This window comes from Ictalurus punctatus, chromosome 7 (assembly GCF_001660625.3).
Source record: "Ictalurus punctatus breed USDA103 chromosome 7, Coco_2.0, whole genome shotgun sequence".
In the NCBI taxonomy this organism is placed as follows: Eukaryota; Metazoa; Chordata; class Actinopteri; order Siluriformes; family Ictaluridae; genus Ictalurus; species Ictalurus punctatus.
Window position 1 is genome coordinate 34757508 of NC_030422.2, and position 17592 is coordinate 34775099.

At 40.6% G+C, this 17592-nt stretch overlaps 1 protein-coding gene across 1 annotated transcript in view; it reads left to right on the forward strand.

Moving 5' to 3' along the window:
- The first annotated feature begins 8055 nt into the window (after window positions 1–8055).
- The window catches only part of acap2a (ArfGAP with coiled-coil, ankyrin repeat and PH domains 2a), a 24459-nt gene continuing 14922 nt past the window's right edge, over window positions 8056–17592 (forward strand). Inside the window, exons 1-8 of the mRNA XM_017471020.3 lie at window positions 8056–8331; window positions 11016–11073; window positions 12312–12431; window positions 12686–12739; window positions 16742–16800; window positions 16892–17075; window positions 17158–17202; window positions 17339–17434. Of these exons, the coding sequence (XP_017326509.1) occupies window positions 8279–8331; window positions 11016–11073; window positions 12312–12431; window positions 12686–12739; window positions 16742–16800; window positions 16892–17075; window positions 17158–17202; window positions 17339–17434 (669 nt within the window). The 5' untranslated portion in view covers window positions 8056–8278. The remainder of the gene's footprint in view (window positions 8332–11015; window positions 11074–12311; window positions 12432–12685; window positions 12740–16741; window positions 16801–16891; window positions 17076–17157; window positions 17203–17338; window positions 17435–17592) is intronic.

A 17592-nucleotide genomic window follows, 5' to 3' on the forward strand; every position in this document is an offset into this window, starting at 1 on the left:
TATAGAAGCAATCACATTAAACATGTATTTTATTTCTGTATTATTTACTTAAACAAGTTAGTGTATATTAGTGACCTACTGTAGAAACAAGTGATGAAAACTATAAAACTATGCAATGGAGCATCAGTGATGATGCAGGTCAGGAGTGCTAAGGGGACCATGGTGAGGATGAAAACATAACAAGGTGTGTTTTCAATAAGGAATAAAGAACCACGATATACTGTCATATAAGGAAAAATATTAAACTGAATATATGTATATATGATCAGTGATGGTACAGGTCAGGAGTGATAAAGACCAATGATGATACAGGTGGAGGGTCAGGGTCTTGTAACCTGTTGGACTGGCTGTAAAGCTAATTTTTTATGTCTTCTTAATTGTGTCATTGTTCCATTTAATCTCTTTTGGGCTTAGTCTGCCTAATGCCTTAATTTGGCCTCTTGCAAAAGCTTTCATTACATTTTTGTCCCTAATTTTCTTTGCTGCATTTTCCTTCCTTATTTTTCTTAGTGTTGCCTTTGCTGTTTTGGTGATTTTTTTATTTTTATTTTTTCTTGTCTCTTTAATAGTTTTTTGAAAAGATCCAGTTGATTGGCTGGTGACTCATTGCTATGTTGACTGGCTGCTGGCTGACTGGGTAGTATCAGGGGGTTTATCAATACTCAAATTGATGCTTCCTCGTTTCCTCTCTCCTCCGTCCTCCAGCCCATGACCCGGAAATCGATTGACGTCAACCATCTTGAACATCTAAATTCTCTAATTGCATGAGGCAAAGAACGAGGAGTGAGGAAGCTTCCAGAGGATCTAGGAGTGAAGATACACAGGTGTTACTTGTAGAAAAATCTGACACATGTATAAATTCCCCTCCTCCTTTAAATGGTCTGTAGTTATATCACTTTTATCCAAAGCACTTTATACTGTGTCTCATTCACCCATTCACACACACCAATGGTAGCAGAGCTGCCATGCAAGGTGCTATGCCATCGGGAGCAACTTGGGGTTCAGCGCCTTGCCCAATGACACTTCGGCATGTGGAGTCACGTGGGCCGGGAATCGAACCGCCAACCCTATAATCAGCGGACAGCCCACTCTACCACCTGAGCCATAGCTGCCCCTTTACATCTGCCAAAATCTCAAACAAAAAGTTCTTTGATGATGTGATGGAATTTTTTGTGTAATATAATTAATAATAATATGCTTACAATGAGTATTGTAATTAATTGATCCTTGCATGTTTGCATATGCAAAGCTGCACAAAAGATGTGATAAGTTATGTATTGTTTATTAAATCATTGTTGAATAACCCAGACATTTCACATACTATCAGCTACATGCTATTATTAACCATGTCGTTATTAAACAAACCCCAACAACATAATGGCAGATCCCTGAAGCACAGTGACGCCAAGAACAAAAGTATGTAGAAATTTCTAGAGGGATCCGGGGCATGCCCCCGGGAAGAATTTATTACAGAAACAGCACCAGAGTGTTCATTTCTGACTTTGGGAATAATATGTATGTGTTTATTTATTTAATTATATTATGTAATAAACATTACTGTAAGGCTGCTTTGACATTTTTACCATATCTGGGTAATTTGTTGATCTTGTGATTGTAGAGTAAGGTCCAGGCTATAGAAGATTTATTTGGTAGTGAAATGAAATTCTGCAGTGAAATTGTAGATGGTTGAACTGCAACATGTGTCCCTGCTGTTTGCTTCCCCTCACCTGACTGGTGATGCTCTTCTCTCCCTCCGACACCTCTGGGAATGATCTGTCACTATTCTCAAAAAACAGCTCAAAACCACCTCTTCTATGAACACCTAACTAACCCCTTAGATGCCAACCCTACATTATCCTTAAAAAAAAAAAAAAAACACCTACTCTGGCACTTACACCTCTTCTTTGCACACTTTGCTTTTCCAGAACTGAATTAAAAGATCTTGTACAGTAGCACTACTTGTATTGTTCTCCGCTTGATATATTGCTTTGCTTGTATTTCCTCATTTGTAAGTCACTTTTGGTGAAAGCGTCTGTTAAATGAATAAATGTAAATGCAATAACTGCAGACAAACTCCTATAACTGGAGATCAGACTTTCACTTACTTCTAGGACTAGGATTTACTCGTACACTTTGGATCGTTGTCTTCCTGCATAATCCAGTTACGCTTGAGTTTCAATTTACGGACTGAAAACCGTCTCCTTTAGGATTTTCTGGTAGAGAGCAGAATTCATGTTTCCCTCAATTGCTGCAAGTTGTCCAGACCCTGACGCAGCAAAGCATCCCCACACCATCACACTTCCACCACCATGCTTGACTGTAGGTATGATGATCTTTTTGTAGAATTCTGTGTTTGGTTTACGCCAGATGTAACGGGACTCCTGTCTTCCAAACAGTTCCACTTTCACCTCATCAGTCCACAGAACATTCTCCCAAAAGGTTTGAGTATCATCAAGGTGTGTTTTGGCAAAATTCAGACAGGTCTTAATGTTCTTCTGGGTTAGCAGTGGTTTTCACCTCACCACTCTTCCATGGAGCCACGTTTTCCCAGTGTCTTTCTGATAGTGGAGTCATGAACAGTGACCTTTACTGACGCAAGAGAGGCCTGTAGGTCCTTTGATGTTCCCCTTGGCTCTTTTGTAACTTCCTGGATGAGAAGTTGCTGTGAATGTTGGAAGGTCGACCACTTCTGGGAAGGTTCACTACTGTGCTGAGTTTTTCCATTTGGAGATAATGTCTCTCACTGTCGTTCTTTGGAGTCCCAGAACCTTTGAAATAGCTTTGTAACCCTTCGCAGACTGATGTATTTCAATCACCTTCTTCCTCATAATTTCTGCAATTTCTTTCAATTCCATACTGATGAAAAAGTTCTATTTAAGTGTAGATGTGATTGAACAGGGTTTGAAGTAATCAGGTCTGGTTGTGTCTCGTCCAGCTGAACCCCATTATCAATGCAGTTTCGTATGTTTGGGAAATTAGTAACTGCGGGTGGCAAATACATTTTCACACAGGCCCAGTTCGTACTGGATAACTTTTTGCTTCAGTAAATAACATTATCATGTAAAAACTGTATTTTGTGTTTACTCAGACTTCCTTTGTTTTATCTTAAATTCAGTTCTAATTTCTGAAACTATTTAGTATGAAATACACAAACACAGAGGAAATCTGGATGGGGCAAATACTTTTTCACAGCACTGTATCTACTGTAATTACCTCATCAGACAATGATCCATCCATCCATCCATCTTCTATACCGCTTACTCCTTCTTCAGGGTCACAGGGAACCTGGGGCACAAGGCAGGGTACACCCTGGACAGGGTGCCAGTCCATCGCAGGGCACAATCACATACACACTCACACACCCATTCATACACTACGGACACTTTAGACATGCCCATCAGCCTACCATGCATGTCTTTGGACTCGGGAAGGAAACCGGAGTACCCGGAGGAAACCCCCGCAGCATGGGGAGAACATGCGAACTCCACACACACAGCCCCGGCAGGACTCAAACCCCGACCCTGGAGGTGTGAGGAGAACGTGCTAACCACTAAGCCACTGTGCGACAATGATTTATGATGAAAATATTTTTGGGTTCGTGCCCCAGTAAAAAGGGTCCAGCGATGCCCCTGCTGTAAGACTTTGTAAATGGAAAATGGCACACGTATATAGCGCTTTTATCCAAAGCACTTTACAGTGTGTCTCGTTCTCCCATTCACACACACACACTCACATACCAATGGTAGCAGAGCTAACTTGCCATCAGGAGCAACTTGAGGTTCAGTATCTTGGCCAAGGACACTTCGCCATGTGGAGTCACGTGGGCCGGGATCCTACGATTAGTGGACAACCCACTCTACCACCTGATCCACAACCGCCCCTTTGTGTTGTGTCTGGTATAAGCACTGGGAGTGTGTATGAGGTGTGTATGTGTCCGGTCACTGCAGGCTCCATCACCGCTTATCATCATTTAGTCACTGACAGGACGGAGAACCATAAGGATCTTCTAGAGTCACACTGTTTGAAAGTGTTTGTTTATATGAACAGCACTCGCTTTCTTTTAGTGCTAATCCATAATAATAAGTGGAGAACATTTTAGCTAACATCAGTTGATTCCTGAAAGAATCTGTAGTTCTCTTACGACAGGTTCTGGTCTCTTATGGTCTTCTAGTAACCAGGTCACATGTGCATCTTTTTTTCTTTATAAACACAAAGGGTTCTATAGGAAGGGTTTATACTGAAATGTGTATGATAAACATGATTTTAATTTAATCATATGTGCATGTATAGATTTATATTTTATTCTGTTTATCTGCTTCTCTCTTTCAGTATCTGAATCAGCTCTTAGTACTGTATGGGTGAAGTTTAATCAGACTGCTGATCTGTCCTGTCTACGGAAATGTTCTGGTTTGGCCAAATGGACTCTCATCAGTAACCGAGATGATGAAGTGGCTGAGTGTGATCAGACATCCTGCAGGTCATTAAAGGAGGGATTTCAAATGTCCCATGATCGGTACCTGAAGGGAGATCTCACCCTCACCATCACTGCAGCTGATTTCAGTAAGAGGAACACATACACGTGTGAGTGTGATGGCAGAGATGTTAATGATGTGCGTCTCAGTATCGAGCGTAAGTGTCTTTACCTGATCTATAACTTATAAACTCTTACTGATTTAGGTTTAATGTGTTATATCACATTTACATCCAGTTAAGATCTTCAGTGTTTTTTCTCCTCAGCGTTGACATCACCAGTTCATATAAAACCTGGTGAAGATCTGAAGCTGGATTTGCACGTGTCAGAGGGAGTGAAGGTGATTGTTGCCATGTCTGCTGATAATATTATATTTTGGGGGATTAAATCAAAATGTGGAAACTGGAGTTGACTTTTCTAGTGATATCTGGCAACCGTGAGTTTAAATGAAGTGAATTCATTTATTCATTTCAGTATGTTTACAGACTGAACAGTTCTACTCTTGATTATGATTGGTGAGGAATTATTTAATAAAGAAGTTTGAATTAAACCCACCTTGTAGCATTAGCATTATTATCATTTACTCCACGCGAAGATACTGTGTTACATACTGTATTACAGACATGTAAACACCTTAATCACATTATTAACGTCGTGTGGGAGTTTTCACCGCATTTTGCGACAGGACACGATCACACACGGCAGTTTTATGGTGAACAAGAGAGTTCGGCTGCGTCCCAAAACGCAATCTTACCTACTATAGGCCTGTAGTGGGGAAAAATACATGCATCTCGGCTACCATATAGACAGTAGGTACACGGTTTGGGACGCAGCCCACGGCTTCAAGCAGCTGTCTATTTGCAGGTACAGCATGACTAATAATTAACTGCACTTAAAGCGTTCGTTAAAATTTTTTTTATAAAAACGCCCAAAACTGTATATGGTAGCATAACGAGGATGGACTGTATGTGAAATTCTGGAGGGACGTCGGACGGCATGGCGCGGTGACGTAATGACACGGGCTGTTAATCTAATTATGATCTATAACATGTAAAACGGGAACATGACAGGAGTATTCTAAAAGCGACTCATGTAAACACCTTAATCACATTATTATCTTACTCAGTAAGGTAAAAAATTAGATTACTGCTGTCCATGTAAACGCAGTCAATGTTTACTTCTAATGAGCTGCTACTGTACTGCAACACACACCCCTGGGGGAGGGACAAATATGTTCTAGAGAGAATTTTATTTTGTGAACACAAGACTATTAGTACAGGATGGGTTTTGCTTGAAGTGAATAGCTATCGAATTGAAAGAAGGGAAAGAAGGGAATATAACATTTAAAAAAGCTTTAAAATAAAATTCTGTTATATAGTTGTCCGTAAAACAGCCATACAGGTAATAAAAAAGCTCTGAGTCTGCCCCACCCACCCCTTTTTCCCCCCATTTAGTACAAATGCTCAAGCAGCACACTACTGTTTTTTTTTTTTTTTTTTTTTTTTGTTTTTTTTTTTTTTTACCACTGATCTAAACACAGAAGCCACTTTAGTCACTGTTCTTATTGGAACACAGCTGGCTGATTGAAGCTGCTGCTTTTGGCCCCAATTATTAACGACACTATTATAATTGGTAGGACTTCGTCTTAGGATTTCTTCATCTTACTTTTGCCATAGAACAAATCCTGTGGTCCAAATCATAAGTCATGGAGACATGAAATTTGGTCATAGTACCCCCTCTTGCTATCCTCTCACACTACTTTGGGCATATTTATAGAAAGGGGCGGAGCTAAGATCCGATAACCGTTTCCCAGGAACTGTAAGTCTGCTGTTGGCTTAATTACTTAAAAAAAAAAAAAAAAACATGGCTTCCAGTTAGATTTTACACTGTTAACAATGAACCGTGAGGTTAACAATCAAAAAATTGGTAGCATTACACTGAATGTGTGGCCAAGTGGAGATCAACTTTGTAAAAAAAAAAAAAATTTGTTCTTTTCTTAAAAAGCACTTTTTTAAAGAGGATTTTTTTTCTTTTTCAGTCAAAACCTTTGCCTTTGTTTTATATATATATATATATATATATATATATATATATATATATATATATATATATTTGTTTTATATGTTTTATATATATAGATATATTTATATATTTATATATATACATATATATTTACTATTTTCTGATTAAATTTTCAGAGGCATCCCTCATATGTGTCTAATGTAGCTAAGTTAATCACAAAGTGATAAGTTTGATTTCACGAACAATCTCAAAACATTTTCCATGTTTCCTTCTGGATGTTCGAGCCGAGATGAGAGATGGGGGAAGGTCTTTCAGGTATCACTTAAAATATCATAATTCAAAACACCAACTGTCAGTCATTCCAGGTCGTATAGGACAGTCACACATCTGCAAAGACTAACTGTCAGTCATTATAGGTTGTATATTACAGTCATACACCTGCAAAGACTAACTCAGTCACACAGGTGGGAAAAAGTGTCCAGTTCAGTTCTATATACAATCCCTTCTGAAATGATTGGAACAGCAAAAAACATTCACTTTTTTCACAATACACTGAATACTTTTGGGTTTGAGATCAAAAGATGAATGAGATGATGGGTCAGAATTTCCTGATATTTACATCTGGTATTACATCTGATATTTACATCTGATGTGAAATAGCTAAATATAGCTATCGCAGGTTTCACCAGCAACACCTTACGACCTAGCTGCCTTATTGTGTGTGTCCTGTGACTGTAAATAAATGTTTGTCCCGTATTTCCCCTGAGCACTGCATGCTGAGGCTCTCGACACACACAACAGCTCGCAGTGCTACGGTGTAAACTTCTGTTTTGTCTGTTTGTTTACGTTTTTTGTATTGAGTCATGTTTTGTCTCCCTAATGTGTCAGTTTGCCCCTTGATTAGTTTGTGTATTTATACCCGTGTGTGTTTGTTTGGGGTGGAGTAATGGTCAGTGTTCCTGTGCCTTACTTTATGGGTTTTTGTTTGCAAATTAGTCAGTGATAATGTTTATTTCAGTTTTCTAATTTATGCACTTTTCCTAAATTTAAAAAATATTGTTTTATATATACAAGTTGTTCAATAAAAAAACACTGCTGTGGATAAAATGCAGTTTTCTCTTAAATCTGAGGTTATTAATAAAATAAGGAAACAGATATTTGTCTGAGGTAAGGGAAATCTGAGAGGACTAATATTTGAGCTGTGCTAATCTGAGGTAACAGCTAATAGTGTAAAGTGAAACCTGAGGTAACAGTTATTCGGGCATTCTGTATAAAGCTAAAGATGATTTTTTTGGAATTCAAACTAATTTTGGTTTTATGTTTGTAAAATCACAATAAACACTGCTGCTACAGTAATGCTAGCCACTGAAGATTAGCCTCATGCTAACGCTATCGAGGATGGAAAGTAGGTGTTTATGGGATATGTAGTTTTTACATCGTGACTGAACTACAATCAGCGAACGGAAAATACAAGTTAAAACGTTTAAAACACAGACATTTCAGATTTTTAAAGATTATAATTTAACCCATGTTAAAGTCAAACAGGTAATAAATAACAAGAATCGAATAAGTGGAAAAATAAATCGGTTTGACTGAAATGAATGGACGAGCTCACTTCCGGTATTGGCGTGACGTCACAGCCCCGGATCTCTGCTCTTATTATTATTCTGTGGTCTCTGCATCACAATCCGCTGCTTGTCCCATCTCTCTCCTCCTGCAGCCATCCAGCAATAATAATAATAAATAATAATAAAATAATTTAGTAGTAGTAAATAATAAATAATAATGATAATGAAGGTGGATTTTGAGGAGTGTCTGAAAGACTCACCCCGTTTCCGGTAGGTGTAAATGACTGTCCGCGCGCACACTGCGGCTTATTCTTACCCTTCTCTTAGTTATACTGTCATCTAATAATATATCATATAATATAACTGCACAATATAATATAATCATATATAATAATATATATCTGACTCTTATTTCCTGCAGTGATGTGTGTGTTTCTGAATCTTAGTCATAATTCAGAGGATTATTTTGTCATGGAGTGAATAAATGGCCTTTGTTGCCTTGCATCATGTGTAAATATGACTTATTTATTTATTTATTTATTTATTTAATGTATTCCCTTATTGTTAAAAAAAAAGATACATGGTCTGTGGTAGTTAGTTGTTGTGTTGTATTTTTTCTGTAATGGTTTAACAGGTGAGCTGTGATTGATTACAAACACGGTTAATGGAGGTCTAATGGGATTTAATGGTGTCCTGCAGGAGTCTGGTGGCGTCTGATGGTGCTGTGGGTTAACAGGGGGTCAGGTTGCTTAATATTCATATTTTGTGATGGTTCTGCACTTCAGGTGGAAGAAAACAGGAAGGTGCTGATGTTTAGCAAGTGAATTAGAAATGAGAAGACTCTTAGAACATCAGCAGATACTGAAAGTGGAAAAGTTAAACACAGACCAAATGTGCTATTACTTTTATAATTTTATTTCCTTGTTTTGTTGCTTTTATGAGCATACATCAGTATGAGAGAGTGTTGCAGTGTGTGCTGTATACACTGATGTATTTATGTATGGAGTATAGACAGAAAGACAGAAAAGAAACTGTCATTGGTGATCTTTGTGTCTCAATTCACTATACTGTTTTTCTTTGTTTTTTTTAAATCCTGTGTTATTAAGTATTTTTAAGTGCAGCTGAAGGATGAGGTAAAACCAGCTGATTAATATCATAAAATAGGTTTATTTACTGTTATGTCTTGGCTATGGAAAATCCTCGTTTCTGATTGGTTGGATCTTGAGTGTTATTTTCTTAAAATTTTAGTGTAACAGTAATATAATGTAATTAGATTACTGAAACACTTCAATGATGAGGAAGAGGAGGAGGATTGTGATGATGGTAATGATGATGATGTTGATGGTGATGCTCGTGGTGGTGGTGATGATGAATATGATGATGATGAAGGTGATGAAGATGATGAAGGTGATGATGAAGGTGATGATGAATATGATGATGGTGATGAAGGTGATGATGGTGGTGATGATGATGAATATGGTGATGTGATGAAGGTGATGATGAATATGATGATGATGATGAATATGATGTAATGATGGTGATGATGAATATGATGATGGTGGTGATGATGATGGTGATGATGAATATGGTGATGATGTAGATGTAATGATGGTGATGATGAATATGATGATGGTGATGAAGGTGATGAATATGATGATGATGAAGGTGATGATGGTGGTGATGATGATGAATATGGTGATGTGATGAAGGTGATGATGAATATGATGATGATGATGAATATGATGATGTAATGATGGTGATGATGAATATGATGATGGTGGTGATGATGGTGATGATGATGATGGTGATGAATATGATGGTGAAGGTGATGATGATGATGATGATGATGATGATGAATATGGTGATGATGATGAATATGATGAAGGTGATGATGAATATGATGATGATGAATATGGTGAAGGTGATGATGATGATGATGAATATGATGATGATGAATATGATAATGATGATGAAGGTGATGATGAATATGATGATGGTGATGAATATGATGAATATGATAATGATGATGAAGGTGATGATGAATATGATGATGGTGATGAATATGATGATGGTGATGAATATGATGATGATGGTGATGAATATGATGATGATGAATATGATAATGATGATGATGGTGATGAATATGATGATGATGGTGATGAATATGATGATGGTGATGAATATGATGAAGGTGAAGGTGATGATGAATATGATGATGATGAAGATGAATATGATGAAGGTGATGATGAATATGATGATGGTGAATATGATGAAGGTGAAGGTGATGATGAATATGATGATGATGATGATGATGATGAATATGATGATGGTGAAGGTGCTGATGAATATGATGATGATGGTGATGAATATTATGATGGTGAAGGTGATGATGAATATGATGATGATGGTGATGAATATGATGATGGTGATGAATATGATGAAGGTGAAGGTGATGATGAATATGATGATGATGATGATGATGATGAATATGATGAAGGTGATGATGAATATGATGATGATGATGATGAATATGATGAAGGTGATGATGAATATGATGATGATGATGATGAATATGATGAAGGTGAAGGTGATGATGAATATCATGATGATGATGATGATGATGATGAATATGATGAAGGTGATGATGAATATGATGATGATGATGATGAAGGTGAAGGTGATGATGAATATGATGATGATGGTGATGAATATTATGATGGTGAAGGTGATGATGAATATGATGATGATGATGATGGTGATGAATATGATGAAGGTGAAGGTGATGATGATGATGATGATGATGAATATGATGAAGGTGATGATGAATATGATGATGGTGATGAATATGATGAAGGTGAAGGTGATGATGAATATGATGATGATGATGATGATGAATATGATGAAGGTGATGATGAATATGATGATGGTGATGCTTTAATGATGATGATGTGCAGGGCTGCTGTAGAAGACGTAGAAGGGGATGTCGGCGAACTGGAGTCCAAACTGGACAAGGTGAGTGTTGATGTTAAATTATATATTTTTAATTGTTTACCTGTTAAAGCTGTTTGTTTTTTCTGTATCAGTTCTCATTACTGAGCATTTTAATCTTAATTAAACCTCAGCAGCTTCTCTTTCAGGATTTAACTTCACTGTGTGTTAACACTAGCTCCTTCACTTAGATATAAACACAATTCGTGTAGCTTCTCACCTTTGATATCAATATAACGATGATGAACTGAGGAGTTTTCCAGATCAATGACTTAAGACCAAAACTTGCTTCAGTATTTACGTGGTGAAAGTTCCTGGTATTCAGAGTCGGGTTACGCAGCTGCTTACATGCATTTTCTGAGCTCCATGGTCAGATGATTAAAATCGCCTGTGTGGAGTTCACACCTCCGAGGTCACCGGAGTTTTCATGAGTAGAAGCGTCCGGGTTTTTCAACAGCATCTAGACCCATGACTGTATATAACGGTGGACGTCGTAATACGGATTCAGAAGAGAAAGTATCCAGAAGTATCTTTGAGGCCCTCTAGTGGCTGGCTGCAGTACAGTTTTTAACCCCGCCCACTCCCATGTCCATACCTTACTGAAAAGGACAGGGTAAACTTTTATATTAAGTTACATCTTCACAAGTTATTCCCAGGAATAGTGTTGTTCATTATGATAAATGTGTTTTATAGGAGTTATTGGTGATAAATAAAAGGGCGTGGTTAATGATGTGAAAGATGTGACGGTATAAACCAAGGCGGGGAACACTCGCCCCATTTCATAATAATTTATTGACTGTATGACCTGAGAGACCATTAGCAGTACCGTGTTAAGGTTTAGCCAGTCTCTCCTTTCTTCTCCATTCAGATGTGTATCTTACTGCAGGTATCAGAGTTAGAGGAACATCATGGAGAGCAGCGATATTTTCCTTAGAAAATAGTGTTGAGTGTAAATGTTGACTACTGTTTATATTTTCAGTTAATACATTACATTAGCTACTTATACTTACATTACTTTGATTAAAATGATGGATAATTCCAGCTAGATAGTGAATAGCAGCTCAGTCAGTTATGACTCAACTCTTCCTGTGAACGTGATACCACTACAGTTAAACATTTTACATATGAATTAATAACACTGGACTCATAGTCATGAAGTCATAAAGTGTGCACATGAGATCTGTAGTTATGTAGTATTTTTCAGTAGTTCAGGTGTGTTTGATATTTGTGTGTGTGTGTGTGTGTGTGTGTGTGTGTTACAGTTAGTTAAGCTGAGTATCGGGATGATAGACGCCGGTCGAGTTTACAGTCACGCCAACAGACAGTTCATTAGCGGGATCCGAGATTTAGCGCTCCAGTCCAGCAGAGACGACGTCATCGGGGTAAGAACCACGGTACAACACACACACACACACACACACACAGAGCACCCCCTGGTGTCTCATTCGTAGTGAAGACGTGTGCCCTCTGTGTACTAACATGCTAGAAGTTCATCAGCATCGTGTAGTGGTGGACGAGTCAGAGGAATAAAACACAATCAGTATAAATGACTGAACTTTATCTTCCACAGCCGCCACATTAACACTGATTTATTTACAGTCTGTGCACAGCACCATTAATATTGTCTCCATTTCAGTCCAGTTTAGCTGCTTTTGCTGAGACGCTGCAGGAGATGAATAACTACCACACAGTGAGTGTGTTTTCTTCATTACCTTTCCTTGTGTGTGTGTTATCGATGTATGTGTTATCGTTGTGTGTGTTATCGTCGTGTGTAGTATCGATGTGTGTGTGGTATCGATGTGTGTGTGGGGGTGTATGGGGTGCATGTCTGAGGACTCACCAGTCTTAACGGGACTGTCGGATCCAGTGTGAGTTCTCTTGTTTTTATTGGCCTGTACACATGTACTCAGCTCTCACCTGTGGCTCCTAGTAGCTGTGACATGCATAGCAGACACACCCCGGTAAACCGCTTGACAGGCGGGCTAAATCAGGTGAGGGTAGCTGGTGGGCCTCGGCTCATGGTGATTCTTTCTTGGATATACCTGTCCCAGCATGTACTGTCTGTTTTAGCTGGAGGAGCGGATGAGGTCACTATTGACCCAACAATCTCTCAGGCAGTACAGAGATGTGTTCGTGGTACGCATAGAGCAGGATGCTTTACAAAGGAAATCCTGGTCAACCACTGCTCCCGGAGCCATTTTCAGTCGTCTTGACTCTGTCGTGCCACTGGATTATGGCGATCACCAGGAAGTGAGTGTGAGGCTGATGCTGCGCAAGTCTTCCTCACTTTAATCCAATTCATGCGCAAGTCGAGTTCCATTTTTGTGTCGTAATGATAAAGTCCCGCGGCAATTGGCGAGCGGCAAAGCGGTAGGTGTGGACACACTGGCAGCCGTAGTCGCGGACCTCCACGCAGGCGGCTCAGGACATTGGTCGCTCTTCGCTGGACCCAAAGCAGCAGCGGAGTTCGGTAGCATCCTGATCGTCTGAGCAGCCCTCTTTAGGATCACACTGCTCACCTCCATGCCTGAGGACGGGGCTAGAAAAGGTGCCCCAAACATTGTCTGCTTCACCACCCTTCAGCTCACCGCGGTTGTTGGGGATGTAGTCCTGTGGTCGAAAAACGATACAAAAGCATATATACAAAAAAAAGCAGTTCTGATCATGATTGGGGCTTGGAATATCCATTCTCTATTAGATGACACAAGAAGCAGCAGACCCGCCAGGGGAACTGCGTTGGTGGCTAAAGAACTCCAAGGTCCCACCACTGGCACCTCCTGGATTACATTATCATCAGACGCAGCGACAGACGGGACGTTCACGTAACAAAGGCAATGAGCGGAGCTGAATGTGGGACGGACCATCGACTTTTGATCTCAAAAATGAATCTTCAGGTCAAGGTGCCAAGACACCCACAAGGGAAAAAGGTGTTCAAGCTCTTGAACATTAACAAATTGAATGATGACAACTCTCTATCACTTTTCGAGAACAAACTAAACACATAAATGCTATGCCAGCCCAAAATGGCAACATTAATGAACACGTTCGACTCTTCGTGACACTCTATTCAACTGCTACCGACGCTCTCGGACCAAAGAAACGTGTGCACCAGGAATAGTTTGACGAAAATAATGAGGATATTGCCAAACTACTTGACAGGAAACACCAGTTCTACAAAGCCTTTCAATTGGACAAATCAGCTGCATGGAAGAACGCTTTCCATGATATTCACCGTGAAGTGCAATGTAAATTGCAACAGATGGAGAATTCCTGGCTACTGGAGAAAGCAGAAGAAATCCAAGGCTTCGCCGATCGTGGAGAAACAAAGAAATTTTTCGATGCCATCAAAACCCTTTATGGACCTCAACCTATAGGCACATCACCCCTTCTCGGTGCTGACCGGTCAACTCTCATCCCAGAAAAGTCACAAATACTACATCGGTGGGTCGAACACTTCCAACAAGCTCAACCAACCATCGGTTATCACTGTGGATGCATTGGACAGGCTGCCACAGGTGGACATGAACAATTCCTTGGATCTCCTCCCTTCCATGGAAGAAACTCAAAAAGCACTCAACCAGCTATCAAATGGAAAGGCGCCAGGCTCCTATGCGATTCCTGCAGAGATATACAAACGTGACGGCGCTCAACTTCTCCAGCAACTGACTCTCTTGTTTCAAGAAATCTGGATGCAAGGACGGATTCCTCAGGATTTTAAAGACGCAACCATCGTCCACTTATACAAGAAGAAAGGAAATCGTCAAATTTGTGACAATCACAGAGGAATCTCACTTCTGATTATCGCCGGTAAAATTTTAGCAAGGATTCTTCTTAACCATCTTACCACCCATTTGGAATCAGGTCTTCTGCTGCAAACACAATGCGGCTTCCGCAAAGAGCTGAGCACCGTGGACATGATCGCTGTTCGTCAATTGCAAGAAAAATGTCAGGAGCAGAACGTCAGTTTATATACTGCATTTATCGATCTCACGAAGGCATTCGACACTGTGAACAGAGAAGGTCTGTGGACAATTATGTGAAAACATGGCTGCCCGGACAAATTTATTCGCATCATCCGAAGATTTCACAACATCATGTTTGCCCGCGTCATCGACAATGGCGTCACATCAGACCCTTTTTCAGTCACAACCGGAATCAAACAAGGATGTATTCAAGGATGTGCTCTAACACTCTTTAGTCTCATGTTCTCCGCCATGTTGTGGGATGCATACAGGGACGAGGACCCTGGCATTGAACTTCGATACCGCACTGACAGTAAACTGTTCAATCTGCGAAGGCTTCAAGCGGTGACCAAGGTTACCTTTCAATATGTGTGTGAACTGCTGTTTGCCGACGACTGTGCCCTCAATACCACCGCCGCGATGGACATGCAAAGAAGCCTGGACTTGTTCTCCACCACCTGCGACAACTTCGGACTGACCATCAGCACCGACAAAACAGTTGTGAAGCATCAACCTGCTCCAGGCGCGCCCTACAAAGAACCTGTGTTGCGGGTTAACAACCGACTTCTATCTGCCGTTGACAAGTTCACCTATCTCGGAAGCACCGTTTCTCGGCATGTGCTAATTGATGATGAAGTGAACTTCCGGATTTCAAAAGCCAGCTGCGCTTTCGGACGTCTAAGGTCATCAGTTTGGAATCCACGTGGAGTTAACCTCTCTGTGAAGCTCTGTATGTACAAGGCCATCGTTTTATCCTCGATGCTCTATGGCTCGGAAACTTGGACTGTCTTACCAATGGCACGCCAAGAAATTGAATCACTTCCACCTCAATTGCCTTCGACGTATACTCGCCATCAAATGGCAGGACAGAATCCCAGACACTGAAGTTCTGATGTGAACAAAACTACCCAGCATCTTCACAATGCTGGAACAAATTCAGCTGCGCTGGGCCGGTCACGTCAGCAGAATGTCGGATACGCACCTTCCCAAACACATCCTATACGGCGAACTTGTAGCTGGATTACGATCTCGCAGTGGACAGAAGAAACGCTTCAAGGACACTCTGAAAATGAACATGAAGGATCTCAACATCGATCATAACAACTGGGAAATTATTGCACAAGGTCAGAACACCTGGCGTAGAGACGTGAAACGAGGAACCGCAGCCTACAAAGAAAAAAGAATCGACGAAGCAAGAAGGAAGCGCCAAGCCAGAAAACAAGCCGGAAGCCAAAGGCCCATACCCCAACACAGGAATCGACCGGTATGCCCACATTGTGGTCGCACATTTCGTGCCCGCATAGGGACAATTGTTGGACATTTGCGCGTACATAGGAACGCCGCTCCACTTCTCCATAATGGAGGCATAAAAATGGAAAACTTCGGTCCTTGTCGACATCGATGGACAAAATCCAACCATCGATCTGTGTGGTATCGATGCGTGTGGTATCGATGCGTGTGTGGTATCGATGCTCGTGTGGTATCGATGTGTGTGTGGTGTCGATGCATGTGTGGTATCGATGCGTATGTGGTATCGATGCGTGTGTGGTATCGATGCGTGTGTGGTATCAATGTGTATGTGGTATCAATGCGTGTGTGGTATCAATGCGTGTGTGGTATCAATGCGTGTGTGGTATCAATGCTCGTGTGGTATCAATGCTCGTGTGGTATCGATGTGTGTGTACTGTGATGATGGATACAGAACACACTGCTCTTTATTTTCCTCCTAGATTTTATTTGACCAGGCCCAGCGATCTGTCAGATCTCAGCTTCAGACCTTCGTAAAAGAGTGAGTGATGTTGTTTTTATCAGTCGCCCGGTTGCATGAGAAGAGCGAGAGAGTGTGAGTTCAATGCCCTGTGGATGTTTTTCCGTGTCAGGGATCTGAGGAAGTTTAAGGAGGTGAAGAAGCAGTTTGATAAAGCGAGTGAGGAGAAGGATGTGGCGTTGGTGAAAAACGCTCAGGTTCCCCGGACCAAACCGCACGAGGTGGACGAGGCCACCAACATCCTCACCACCACCCGGAAGTGCTTCCGCCACATCGCCCTCGACTACGTACTACAGGTCAGTGAGGTCACGTGAGGTCACGCAGGCACACACAAAGTCACATGGGGTCATATCAACGAAAGCATCTTGTGTGTTTCAGATCAACGTTCTTCAGTCCAAGAAAAGACTGGAGATTCTCAAATCGGTATGAACTAAGTGGTAATAAATTAACAGATTAATATCATAATAAGTTCTTGACTGACTCTGTGATTTAAAATGATTTGGAGATAATTGTGATTCGAGTTAAAAAAGTGTGTCTATGGTTGTGTTTTATTTTTCAGATGCTGTCCTTCATGAACTCCAATCTGAGCTTCTTCCAGCAGGGATACACACTCTTCAGCGATCTACAGCCACTGATGAAGCAGCTCGGGGGACAGGTACACACACACACACACACACACACACACACACACACACACACACACAGAGGTATTGTGTGTACCATCATCTCAGAAGCTTGTTAGCATCACCCAGAAGAGGAACACATCAGTACTGATACTGGTATGGAGTCCAAATCCAGTACTCTGCTCATTTA